General features: G+C 31.7%; 1 protein-coding gene across 9 annotated transcripts in view; it reads right to left on the reverse strand.

Annotated features, from left to right (window-relative positions):
• Positions 1-377: 377 nt before the first annotated feature.
• Positions 378-14692, reverse strand: part of Rho-6 (serine protease rhomboid 6) — a 168042-nt gene continuing 153727 nt past the window's right edge. For 6 of the 9 annotated variants that reach the window (XM_072887768.1, XM_072887770.1, XM_072887772.1 and 3 more), the window contains 4 exons: positions 13806-14062; positions 4417-4587; positions 2648-2803; positions 378-798 (listed from right to left, as the gene is read on the reverse strand). In XM_072887768.1, coding sequence (XP_072743869.1) covers positions 478-798; positions 2648-2803; positions 4417-4587; positions 13806-14054 — 897 coding nt within the window. In that variant the 5' untranslated portion in view covers positions 14055-14062 and the 3' untranslated portion in view covers positions 378-477. Of the gene's footprint in view, positions 799-2647; positions 2804-4416; positions 4588-13805; positions 14066-14692 lie in introns of all 9 variants that reach the window. The other 3 variants (XM_072887769.1, XM_072887771.1, XM_072887764.1) reach the window with 1 other exon arrangement.

Genomic DNA, 14692 nt, shown 5'->3' on the forward strand with positions numbered 1-14692 from the left:
TCATTCGAGCGACTCTCCTCGAGAGTCTAGAGATTCTAATGGCAGAGCGAGTAGCATGAACGAGTTCGACGAATTGTCGATCTTTGGTATTTGCTCTCCTACCGACTTACGGAACGGCAATTTTCATTCAAGTCTCTTTACAAGCATCTTGGCATATCGATCGTATGATTCCCTTCCGGGGTAAAAACCTTCACGCGGCGCATTCGCCGAAATCGCGATCGCGTTTTCCGTAATAAACGACGAGATTTGATTGCACGAGATCTCCGCGAGATTCTAAAGCGGAAGAATTCATCTGGCAGATCGATGTTCAGATCCCAAGATATGAGTCCACAGTTCGTTAATCCGCACAGTCCGCGGATAATCCGTTCTTTTTTCAGCCCACACGAGCCTCTACTCGAACACACTCTCGGCGGCCTCCCGGATCTTGACGATCAGGAAGGACCGTCTGCAGAGCTTGACGAGCATCTCGATCCTCTGTCAGGACGGCTTCCTAAGCTGCGGTAGAGCGATCAGGTAGACGTTGCCGAGGACCGCGCCGACGATCAGCAGCATCACGCTCACGGCCGACAGCAACCGCGCGTATCGCACGAATCTGCGGCCGCGGGCGTCCTTCTTGCTCTGATTCGGGAACACGGCCAGGCCCAGAAGCGGACCCGCGAGCGCGCCCGCGACGTGCGCTGCCCAGCCGACCCGGCCGCATCCGAGCAACGCCGGGATGGGCAGCGACGCGACGTCCGCACCGGCCAGCAGCAACACGGCGCCGAGACGCCAACCGGCATAGCGCAGCTCGCCGTGGCACTGAAACGAACGAAAAACAAAAAAGATGCCACACCATACGGGCTCTTGCTTTATTTAAGAGCCTAATTTACTCTGCAGCAACTCTGCTGTGAACAAAATTAATCATTTTCACGAATTTTTTAAATAATAATCAACATTTATTTTTATCCATGCACAGAAAAAAAGAATATTCTCTTACTTTGACAATATCTTTAGTTTCAAAATGTAAATCTTGAAATGAGATTATATTGCGTTAAATAAAGAAAATTTGCTTGGATGAAGACATTTTATATAGTTCAATCAAAAAAATATATATATTCTTGTTATTTAAGAATAATTTTCTTGAATGGAGAAAAAAAAATGTTGGATAGAAAATAACACACATGTTCAAATCGAAGATTATAATTTTTTTAGAGTTAAAATAATTACTTTATTGTTGAAATGACAATTGCAGTATTGAAATACAATTATAATATTGTTGAAATTTAAGATTTTTAAATTCTTCTAAGAAGATTATAAATTGTTGCGTATATATGAAACAATAAACGCGTTCATATGAATATACAAATTTTGATTTGACACTTACTTTTTTTCTGTGCGTTTTCATGGATATTTTTAATATTAGTACGTCAGTGTTTTTAAATCTTATATTTAGATTTTTTCGTACGATCGATACGAGCTCGTGTAATTAGTTGTAATTAGTGTTGTTCAAAAATGCACGATTCGATCATGTGATATCCTGCTCGTCGTATAATTATCTAAAATAAAAGTACTCTGTCTAGTTTTATTTTGGGATACTAAACTAATTTCATTCAGAAAAAAATTGAAAAACAATGTTAATGTCATTTTAAAAATATAATGTTACTTCAAAATTAAATATTTCAATTTTACTAAAATTTTTTCATCTCCTAGAGATCAAAAAAATAATATTAAATATTAATTTTTTTAATTCTAATTAGGTTTAATATTCGGAAATATCCTACAGAATAAAACTAGACCAAGTTTAATACACTATGCGTAGAAGCTTGTATTAAATAAAAAAGTTGAGAATATCTAAAATTTAAAATTACTAACGTACTATTTAAACATTAATAAAAATGGAAAAGAATCAATTTTTAATATTGTTCACAAAAGAATCTTAAAAACCATCAATTATTCATACTGCTAAAATAGACTGAATTCTCTTTAAGTTTGAGCTAAAAATCTCAAAATTATTATACATATATAAAAGTTAAATCTGTAAATTACAAAATCTAATAAAGTAAAAATAGATGTTTTTCTTGAAATAATTAATGTAATCGAAAACTGTAATCGTACGTAAATATTTTATCAAAGATTTTAATTATATACAGTACCGGCCAAAAATATATCACCTTTAGTATTTTTGAGTATAATTTTATTCAAAGTGCATGGATATTTATAATATCATAATATATATTTTGATAGTAAATACAACTTACCGAATAAAATATTTTTCATAAAATAAAAATTTAAAATATAAAAATTTAATTTTAATAATATAAAAAATTAATTTTATAAGTAAATTAAATTAATGCTCAAAAATCCTAAAGGTGATATATTTTTGACCAGTACTGTAAGTACTATCATGTTTTCTACGATTCGCTACTATTAAATAGGATTCACGAGAATATCTCGAGCGAAAACATTTCTCACGCTGTGCTAAACAACACTTTTTAATGTAGCATCTTTTGTAGTCTTTCTTTATTCTTTTTTTTTTTATGCCGCAGCATGCAACGTGACAAGAACTTTTAGCGAGAACTTTTAACTTCAAGCCCATCGTTGATGAGCGGTTTATGTCAGTTGAGATTCATGTTCTTAGAGGTTGAGAAACTTTTTTTGTCACGCTTACCAAGTAAAGATGAGCAAGATGACTCGTGAGCAGTGCGTAAACGCCTGCCGAAGCGCCGACCAAATAAAGACTTGGTTGCAGAAGAGACGCTCCCAGGGCGCCGCAAACTCCGCCGCCCAAATAGATTGTCGCTACCCCTATTCGTCCTTGTTCCACCTATAATCATAAATTTTTCATATCTTTTATATATTTGTATAAAAAACTCTTGTCTATTTAGAGTGAGCGAAATTAAAATAATCTCTGTTATTTAAATTCTCACAAAAGTAATTTATAGTTGAATTGATGGCGGAAGTATTTTTAGACACGGTAGAGAAATCTCATTTAAAAAATTAATTTATATGTAACAGATTGATACGTAACAATATAAAAAAAAATAATTTTTCATATCAATATTCGTATTGATATAAAAAATATATAAACTTCTCTCAAAAGCTAAACTAATCTACTCTGTTTTTTGTAAATTTCTTAGTTTTTAATGTAAAAATATAATTATATATAAAATTTATAAAAAGTATAACTGACTAGCTTGACTTCCGAAAGGTTCACATATTGATAATTAAATATTATTCTTATCATAATCATATAACTACAAGGCTCGTACTCTCTATTTTTTTATTATAGAGAAAAAGAGGAATTTTTATAAAAAAAGGGGAAATTGATTTAATTGATGGTAAAGTCACACATATATATATATAAATCAAAGAACTTTAAAGTAATAAAATTATATTATTTTAGAAATAATATTTATTATTGGGAATAAACAACAGTTATATAACTTTAATAAAATCTATATTAGATTTATTAACGTTTTAACGTTTTACATAACTGTTTATAAAACTGATAAAAATATGTTTCTTTACTTTAATGATATACAATGCAATAGATACCTAGAAATGTTACATTTTACATATCACAGAATTATACGTACACTGCTCGCTATTCAAATTACATTTATTTCATAAGAAAAGAAGATGAAACAAGAAAAATAAACTTAAAGCAAAAAATTAAAAATTATATATTTATAAAATAACTAATTAAGTAATTTAAAAGATGATAACTCATATTATATTATTCAATACATATGATAAACATAAATTTATTTTTTTTTATCTTTGGCATATATTGTATTAGCATTAGGTAGAGGCACGTTTTAATAAAAGTAATTATTTTTTATTACTTATTCTTTAATTATTTTTAGACCTTAAGCCTTTTATTTTCTTCAGTCTCAATAAGTTGAGATTTTCTTTTTTGTTCTTTTTCTTTATTTTTAAGATTTTCTAGACACGATATCAATTATTGAAAAACTATTTTGCTGGTCATAGATTTAGCTGAATTTTTCAATATCGTTTGCATCGATTCAGATTCTTAAGACAAATGTGCTGATCATGTTAATTATAGAGGAAATAGATGAAAATCATAGATTTTAGAGGAAAAAAGGGAAGAGCAATAAAAAAAAGAGGAAAAAGAGGAGATAGAGGATAGAGTACGAGTCCTGTAACTATGTCCGAGTAAACGCTATTACAACGCATTGTCGATCAATATAAAACTTTCAAAAAATTGTCTAAAAATATACTCGTCCTTAGCTGTTTCGAATTAATATTTGACGTACGATGAGAGCGATTTAATCTGCCAATATACGAATATTATCTGATCTAATCGCGAGTAAAAAGGCTCGCAATCGAGAGAAGAGGTTTTCTCTTTCCGTTCAACGCGGTGTCTCGACGTCGACCAGCTGAACGACGTTCCCGCAATTTACTTGATTGGCTTACCTCGAGTGGAGTGGCCAAGACCAGCTGAATGACCACATTGAGTGCGAGGTGAAGTGCGTTCGAGTGCAGTAGCATGTAGGAGGCGAACCTCCAACCCTGCACCCTCTGACGAGGATCGTAGACCAGCCATCTCCGTAACGTCGCCTCGTCTCCCAGGCAGTGGACGGTTATCTGTTACGAGTGAAAGCACATTTAATGTACGTCTGTCGCTTCTGTCGCGGAATATTATGCGGAGAAGTCGTAACAACGAAAGAGCGCAATATTCAAGAACACGGAAATAATTATACGCCACCGTGGACGCTAAAGATGAAATTAATTGTGATTGACGCTGCTTCCGTTAAATGGTACATGCGCAATGCTGAAATATTTTATATGTGTACGTATATGTATATAATACATGCACCAAATATAATTTTACACGTAGGCATATAAATTTTTACGCGTTTTCTCTCTCGCTATAATTTAATATCTATTTTATTAGGAGAGACCGGGGTTGAAAGTAACATTTTTTTAGTTTTGATGAAATAAATAAATTCTATATTTTTGTTAGAGATTTAATGTTTGTTATACGGATAAGTTGAAAATTTAAGATTAGTTTGATAGCGATAATGTGTCATTAAATATTTTGAGAAAATTGTTATAATCCTGCAAAATGACCGAGGAGAGTTGTTACTTTCTACCCCGACTTTGGGGTTGAAAGTAACAACGCTGGGGTAAGTTGTAACACAAATAGATACAAGCTGAATTATAAAATGAAAACTAACAAATAATTAAAAGTAACTTTAATTAATAATACTCAACATATTAAAAATAATCAACATAACATAAATTGTCTTGTCTTTAATTGACGCAACATAAATAGTATTTCTTAATCAGTAATCAACGTAACATAAATTGTTTTCTTTTTACTTAGCACAACATAACATTAGCGTCTTAATGAAATCAATTAAATGCAAATAATTAATTAAAATAAATTGTTTTAGTTCTCACTCGAAGACTCATCTGAGTAACAGTTGGAACACACAAAATTAACCTCATCAGATTTTTTAATACAATGCTCATGTCTCATAATTACATAATTAGTTAAGTATGTTAATTTATACATACAATATTTCGTGTTGGAGTAAGTTGTAACATGTTACAATTTACCCCAACGGCATGTTACTTCTAACCCCAAAATACGATACATTCTAAACTAAAGTATTTATATTAAAAACGTTTAAAATATAATGAAAACATATATTTGTCTACCGATTAACTCATAAGATATGAAGAAAAAATAATTGCTGATAAATTGTAAAATTTACGAATAAATCCAAAAAAATATCATTGAAACTTATTTACTCACATGATGTGTAGTTACCTCGTACACAACACTCGTTAATAGAGTGGCATTAGAAACAACTGTCATGATGGCAGTGTAACAGTGGTAAACAAGTATTTGACGCGTTTTGTTTTCATAATGATATCTATTTTCTTTACAAAGTTATCAGCCGTGTTACAACCTACCTTACTTTTAACCCTGGTCTCCCCTACTTATTGTTGTATCGAACAATAATATATATAACTTTATTGTTAAAATAATTTATTATTGAATTTTAAAACTTTGTGTGATAGGTATTATATCGTGTTGAATTATGTTTTATAATACACAATCTACGTATACATTGTGCAATATACTTTTCACTCACGGATTCTCACGTTTCTTCAGAGAAAAGCGATTTAGTAAATAGATTTGTAGTGTGTATTTTAGAAACTAAATAAAGATGCAGCAGCACATAAATTAAACACTATCTCAGAGTCTGTAAAAGCGCTGGTATTTCCGTAACAAAATTTAATTCTTTAGAAAGTAATCTTTTCTGATTTTTTCCGTTGAGATGGAATACGTGTTACACGTGCATTTTTATCGTCAGAGTCTTATATGAAAAAAAATACTTGTTCTTTCAGTTAAACCAAGTTACATAAAATGTAAAACAACTGCTAATTCGACTACGTGACGCTCATTACTTCATTCTACGAATATAATATACTTCCAGACGAAAAGTATCGCAATACTTACTCTTTTTTCTTTTAATAAAGAAAAAGAGATTATAAAGATTATATGCCTATTTATAATATACATATAAGACTATACTGCATATTAATTGATATAATTAAATTATGCAATTTTCTAAAATGCATGTGATTTAATCTTGCTTAATTAATATTTTCTTTATATAAAATTAACACACACTCTCTCTCTCTCTCTCTCTCTATCCCTCTCTCTCTCTCTCTCTCTCTCTCTATCCCTCTCTCTCTCTCTCTCTCTCTCTTAAATATTGAACTAAAATTTAATAAATTTGTCTAAACGATAAAATCTCCAAACGATCATAAATTCATATCGATTACCAAAATTCATATCACCATACGTAATAAACTATACAATAACGCATAATACAATATTGTATAACGCCTTGCGAGCCGTAGCAAACATCAGATCAAACGCATTATCGATCACAATGATTTACGAAGATCAAGCGAGCCTATTAAGCGGCCCCTGTGTATGTTCATCATCGATATCGGAGGTACCGTTCAATATTAATCGTGCAGCCCGCAAAATATTTGTCACGTGGACGTAGTCGGGGCACGCAATTTATCAGCACGTTTAATAACTTGCTCATCCAATTACATCCGGAATTTATCGTAATCGTAATAAAGAGCGGCGAATGCACGTACGCAAAAGCGACACAAAAGCGGACGCGGGAATGACCGGAAATAATACCTTAACGATTGTTGCTTTTTTTTTCTCCGGCACCACGCGACGTTGCACGGAGTGCACACGCGTGGAGATATTCTCGCCGGTAAATCACACGTGTCAGCAGGTGCGGCGCTCTTTCGGGTGTAGTGCTTGGTTGGATACCTCTGTACCCGACCATCTCCCATTCCGACAGTCCCAGTTTTTACGACTCCGTCTAGATTTCGTGCTTAATGCGCTTTTACACTCTCCATCTCTGGACGAGTATCTCTCTCGGGTGCGTAAAATGCAGCAACGTTCATCTTGCGGCGGATGATCGTTTCCCGTCACGTCTGTCGCGTAACAATATTTTAATTTCATAATATGTCTCTGCCACAGGCAGAACCGAATAAGAGTGATTAAATTATATTGTTCGCGAGTGTGAAATTATGCTGCACGATATTATTAACTTTGAAATTCACAATTTGCTTTTACAATTTTATTCATAAGCAGCAAATAATATAAGAATTCAGAAACTAATACAGATTGCTCAGATATTCAATTTATATCGCGCTGTACTTTTTAAGAAATAACACGGTGTTGAAATTAAAAAATTATTATTTTCAAAAATTTAAAATATTTTACTCTAAAATATTTGATTTATAATGATATATTCTCAAATTCAATAAAGGGGAATATGAAATAGTTAACACTGTTAAATAAATGGAATAACATATAAATAAGTAGAATAATATAATTTTTCAACGATGGTATTATTATGTTATGAATTATGATTATCATAATAAACATGAAAAACACATGACAGATATGCCAAAATAATAATTGTAAAATTTGTAGGAAAAATTAGCAATTTATTTTAAATCCACTACGTTATTTCATTTGGTCTAATGACAATTCCATTGTGTCACTCCAAATTTCCTTGCAAATGAGAAAGAAGAAGGATTATTCGAACGAGAGGCGAACAACATCCGGATGGTTATTGTTAAGCGCGCCATGTGTCAGACTGGCGCGGTCACAGTCAGTGATTTCGTCCAATACGGCGTTCTAATTCTGAATTCTAAGCAAATGTTTGCAGCAGCCCGTATAATTGGTTGTATGACGTATGTATATGTTTGTTTGTATATGTGTGTGTAGAGCGCACTCGGAACTCTGGTCGAAGTTCGTAATTATAGAGATGTCCGCATCTCCTACAACGTAGGAATTTCATTTTCCTAAAGGTGCGAGAAAAGAAGAACGTAATATTCCCGTAGTATTCACGTAATGTGGTGCGAATATCGACATTCGTGGCACGCTGGAATATATCGTGCGAAGAAATTTGATTAATATCTTAAGCATAATTTTGTTAAATATTTGCGATATTCATTAAATCCAAATATAACGTGACTTTAATATTTCATATTTTTCAAATGGAAAAAATAAATATCGAGAAAAATTATTATTATATTGTACATTTATTCACACAAACATTTTACTCATATGTATAAAAAAAATAAATATTTAATCAAATATATATAAATTGGACATATTAAAAATTGCATACATAATTGATTTCTATATTTTTAAATATATTAAATATATATAATATATATATATATATATATATATATATATATAATAATATATAATAATATATATAATATATATATATATATATAATATATTAAATATATATTAAATATATATATTTTAAAAAATATATATTTACACGGTATGTCTAGAATTTAATGCAACTGATTTTTTTTTTAATTTTTTCCCTGCTCTCCTAATTATTGGTTGCTTTATAAAGCTTAAAATTTCAATTTGAATCGTTCCATCGTTTTTAATTGGACTGAAAAAAGTGAGCTTGCAGAAGAGCCGAATCAAGATACTGCTCACTGTTTTCTTCGATTTGAAAGGAATCACCCACAAAAAATTCATATCGGAAGATTAAACAGTGAATGCTGATTATTATTTGGATTTTCGAATTGTTTGTAATCCCAGGATTCTTCATGCGACTTGAATATCGAGAGCGAGGATTTTGGTGCATGATAATGCACTAGCGCAAATCCAAAATTGTGCGATTTCTTCTCCTTCTTAAAAAAAGGCATCGCAGTGCTCGAAAATCCCTGTGATTGCCTGATTTGACTCCGTGTGACTTTTGGCTATTGTCAGAACTCAAATTGGTGATAAAAGGAAAGTATTGCGACTATTCACAGGACATCCAAGAAGCTTCGATCGCGGTTTTGAAGGCAATTCCGAAAACGGAGTAGAATTTGTTTAAAAAAATTGTCTAATTGCTTCCAGCGTTGTATTGACTCAGAAGGAGTGCATTTTGAAATAAAAAAAAATAAAAACAATAATTAACGTCTTGCATTTTTTCGATATCAATCGCACTAGAGGAAAATGTTTATAAAATTGTGTGTAAAATTGTATAGATTGATGTAATTATCTACAAAATTAAAAAATTTATTAAGATAAAAAAAAATAAAAAAATTCTACCAAGGTGCGATTACTGCTAGTTGAAAACTTTTACCAATAAAAAAATATAAGAATATTAGTTAAGTTATGTAAGAAGGCTTACAATTTTTTTACTCTTTATTTTTATAATACTATTTCTTTTATTCAAGTACTACGACACATTACAGTATTAGAGAGAAGGAGGAAAGAGTGAGAGAGAGAAAGGAAGAGAAGACGCAAATATCAACGGTTTACCAAAAAGTTTGACTAAACCTAGATAACCTGGAATGATCGTCGTGTCAGACAGCAACCGGTATACAAATCACAGAGGTTCGTTTTACGAGTTTCAGTTATCGTCTATTCGAAATGCAATAAAGTGGCGGCACACAAGGGAGGTTTCAAGTTGAATCTCGATATTTCTCGTAAAAGTGGAAAATACGTTCACGTCGCCTAAAGTTAAGCATAAAGAAGACTTTGTTTCACATGGAATCGAATTTGAGAAACCGTGAATATGCGCTTGTTTCATGATTCGACGGTTTTGTGGTCAAATCGTATATTTTATATCTTTTTTATGCAAGATTGTATCGTATCGTATTGTCAATTTAAATTGACTATATGATTCTCTATTATTATTATTATTATTATTATTATTATTATTTGATGCATTTTTCCTTTTAAAAAAATCTCGAGAAATCATTTTTCGATTTTGTTATAAGTGTTGGTCAAAAATTGGTACTGTATATATATTTGAATGTTTAATTATCAAGTAATATTAATTTAATTATTTAAGTGTACATTTTGAGTATATTTGACATCACACATTTTAAATAGTAATGTCACGTGTATTACATAATCGTTTGTTTCCTTCCTGTCTGTATTCTTCCTTTTTAGAGGATATTTTAATTCTTTTTATCCAAAAAAATCAGTGAAAAACCAACATATCCAAACATATTTATATCATTATTATGTTAATCAAAATGCTAAATATCTACTTCCGTTGATCTAGAGAACGTTATTACGGAATGTAATACGTAATTCACTGTTCTCATTCTCTCATTTTGCTTCTCATTTCGAAGTCATTACACATTAACAGCTACATCCATCCATCCATTTTCATTCTCCTTACGCCATCTTCCTTTGGTAATGCTTGGTGGCCTTGTCATGTTAAAAGCAGAAGAGGAGTTTCTGCGGGCTCGTGTAACGTAAGGAATAAATTTAATTTTAAGTCTATGCATTTGAAGCGCCAATTAACGCTCCACGATATCATTACAGAACTTGTATGAAATTCACGAAAACCATCATTCTACTGATAATGGATCATTCTACCGAGTCTTCTCTCTGATAATTACATATAATCATACAATTATATTATATTACTCGATTCCGATTGAGTATAAATTTTCCGACGCCAAAATAAAAGTCTTAAATTTTTTTTATAAATTGAAAGATATCTGAGAAAGCTTTTTTTCCAAAAAAAATAAACAAATATTTTAAGCGTGTGTAGTTTTACAGTTTTTCTTTTTACATGTTCAAAATGCACATAAAATTTTTTATTCATAGACATTTTTGATTTTACGCGAATTATTTATAAATCTCGTTGAAAATAAAATGTAATGACTTTATCATTTTCCTATCTATTGCTCTACACTTTCTGCTGCATTTGCACTTCGCGGATGCAAAGTCCTTTAAATTTCGAGGAAAGATTCGCAGAGGCAAATCACATCGAGGCGATAAATATTGCGGTTCGTTCCTTTTTATCGCACAAAACGCCGCCGATGCTCCTCGTTTCTACCTTTAGTGCAAAGCGCCTCAGTATGTATTCTCAACCGTATATGTTCACACACGCTGTCTCGTATATTACAAATTATATCTTCCACTTGCAACAACGAATTTTCACCAGACAATACTGCCGCAATAAAGTTGAAATTCATGGACTGCGGCCGTGAATTAGTAGCCGCCTTTAATTCCGCGGTTTTAGGTTTACATTTAGCGTACACGTTTCCTTCGTTCGCGAATAATTCTTCCGCAAGTAAAATCCAGATTCAGACATGATTATACATGCGAGTTTGAAAAAATCCATCTTTTTTCGAGTATCGCTATTTTTTGAGAGTATTTCATTAAGCTAAAAAAGCGCAATTAAATTTTCTCTCTCTCTATCTCTCTATCTCTCCCTCTCTCTCTCTCTCTCTTTCATTTTTCTATCTGTACAAGTAGAAATGAAGATAGCTCGTTGAGCTATTTTAAAAATTGCTATTTATGATATACGTTTTTTATTTTGATGACATTTTATACAAATATATAAAATATATTATATATGAAATATATTAAATATAATTAAATATATAAAATATATTAAAATATATATACCATTATTAAATTATAAATTATTTAATACTTTAAATGTTTTATTAAAAATTGTTCTATTATGTAAATTTTATTCTAATAATTACAATTTTATTTTATATAAATCCATAATTAAATTTTCTTTCATAACAAATGATTAAAATTTCAAGAGATGTGATACTTTTTGACATCACTAAGAACGAAATTGACTAAGTAAAAACGAGATTTATACGTCTGTGTTATATTTCATTTTTAGACTGTTCAATATAATTTCTCTACTTTTCTTATTCAAGATTATCTAATTATAAATATAATATTGTAGCATCTAATTTTATTATACGATACTTTTATAAAATTATTATACAAAATATTACAACAAGATATCTGAGAATTAATATCTTTGCGTGCTAAAATCAATACATTTTTTGAATTATTAAAAACTATCATGTTACTTTAAGAAGTATCATATTATATTTATAATTATTACAAAATTACATAAATTTCGTAATGTAATTCAATCTAGCTCTTATAAATCATGTACTAATATTATCTTATTACATTTCTCACTGACTTTAACTGTAATAAAATTAAGTCAAATATGAAAATTTTTTTTAAGATCGGTGACAGCAATCCGAGAATTTTATTATTAATTTTAAATTATATGTAACCTCCTTTTTTTCCAAATGTCACCTACAGAATTATATTCGCTTTCACCTCGAGCGAGATTTCAGCGTTTTATAACTTGTACGATATTAATTTAAAAATTGAAATTATAGCTTTCACAGAAGAATTAATTGTTCATTGGCTGCAAAATCGTAACGTGTTATTATTTCAATAATACTATAATTTAAATTAAAAATAACATTTATGATACATGCAGTATACTAGATTCTAAACTGCAAGTTCCAAATTGTGTGTATAATCAAAGAATATATTTATACTTAATTTTCATATCTTTTTGCAAAATGAACTTGGACTGGTAGGAGCATCTGTAATGGACATTCTTTCTGATCTCGTTCCGCGACTCGGCGTCTCAACGAGTCAAAAAAAAAAGAATACGGCTAAGTGATTAACTTTCGTCCTATTCTGCGGTAAACGAGTAAGAAATTGCGGTATAACTTCGCGGTTTTAAATTCGTGCATTTTTATTGCACGTACCCGTCACTGCTTATTCATTTTCCGGTTGAAATGCAAAATGAAGCAAAGCTCGCGCGCGCGAGCTTCCGAGATTATTATCGAGCGAAAAAACCACCACGAAGAGATTTCGCACTTTTTGGAGTTTTCGCCATCAGATATCTCTCGGGATATCGTTCTGGGATATTCTCTGGTGAATTCGCGCGTATAATTGGGAAGGATTCCCATTGCGTTTTCCTTCCCTTGCTCAAGAACTCAACACGACACGGTTGGTTCTGTTAATGAGAAATCCTCAAGCTTACGTTTCGCGACATTTTTCTTTTTTCTTTTTTTCTGCTCGACTTGTATCCGCCGGAATGTCTGTAATATATTTCACGTTCTACAATAAGAGTTTTATTTTCCAGCTAGAATAGTTGTCCGAGAGTAATAGAAATATGAATACAAAGACGTAAAAAATAACAAAGTACATACAGAGACAACTTAAAAATGTAAAAGAAAAAATACGGCGATGTTTTTGTAATTAACAACTGTTACTATCAACTATAATGATTTATTATTAGAGATATAAGATACCTATTCCTGTGTTATATACGGGTAATTATTTTGCCATCTCATAATTATGTAATTATTTATCACATCCGACATTTAGTGAACTTTAATGATACTGCTGCAGGTCATATATCGATAATTATTATGTCATCTCGTAATTATGTAATTATTTATTACATCCGGCATTCACTCACCTCGATGATGCTGATGCAGATCATGAGGTAGGGCGGTCGTATCCGGAAGCTTGGCTTCCTGGATAGATGCCTGGGCGTTGGTCTAGGCGTGACTTCATCGTCACGCTTTTTTTTATAGGAGGACGTGACAATGATCGGTGATTCCGGGGAATAGGGCGAGCCGGGTCCGGAATACGTCGCGTCCGTGGAATCCGACGAGATCGTCGACAAAGTCGGCGAATTTTCCAACAACGCTGCCTCGGCGTCCATTTTGGTACCTGCTTAAACAGATAAAGAAAATCAAAATCATTAATGCAAATCGATATATATCTCGTAAGCTTTAAATTTAAAAAATTTTTATTTTAGATAAAATATACGTATCATACGCGACGTCTTACAAAGATTAAACGCAGAATATAATTTAAAAAATGTATATGTTAAAGTTAGAAATATAGAGTTATTTTGAAAGCTCCGTGAAAATGTAGAGGTTTATTCAGCAGAGCTCGTCGAGAAATCTCTTTTCCAAAGTAAACAGAAAATTGCAGTTGTGTAATAAATATATCATCTTGATTTAATATAATTTTAATTTAGTAACTCTTGAAACTGCATCTCGCGCGATAGAAAACGTCTACGTAACAGAATCAAAGAAGTGCATTACACGTGTTGTTTATCCGGACAAGAGAATCTGCGAGAATGCGGCAGGAAGTTCTGGCAAAAGAACAAGACGAGAGGAAGGGGAAAAAGAGAGAAGAAAAGCGGAAGTGCCCAAGTAAGTCGAGAAAGTAGAAGTTCAATCGGACAACTCGACGAAAAGAACTCGTTTTGATAAAGTTCCTTTTCCATCTAACGACAATCACCGAGCCGTGACACGTCGTCCTACGATCCAAAGATTACGATTCTCGTTTTCC

Source organism: Anoplolepis gracilipes, chromosome 3 (genome assembly GCF_047496725.1).
Source record: "Anoplolepis gracilipes chromosome 3, ASM4749672v1, whole genome shotgun sequence".
In the NCBI taxonomy this organism is placed as follows: Eukaryota; Metazoa; Arthropoda; class Insecta; order Hymenoptera; family Formicidae; genus Anoplolepis; species Anoplolepis gracilipes.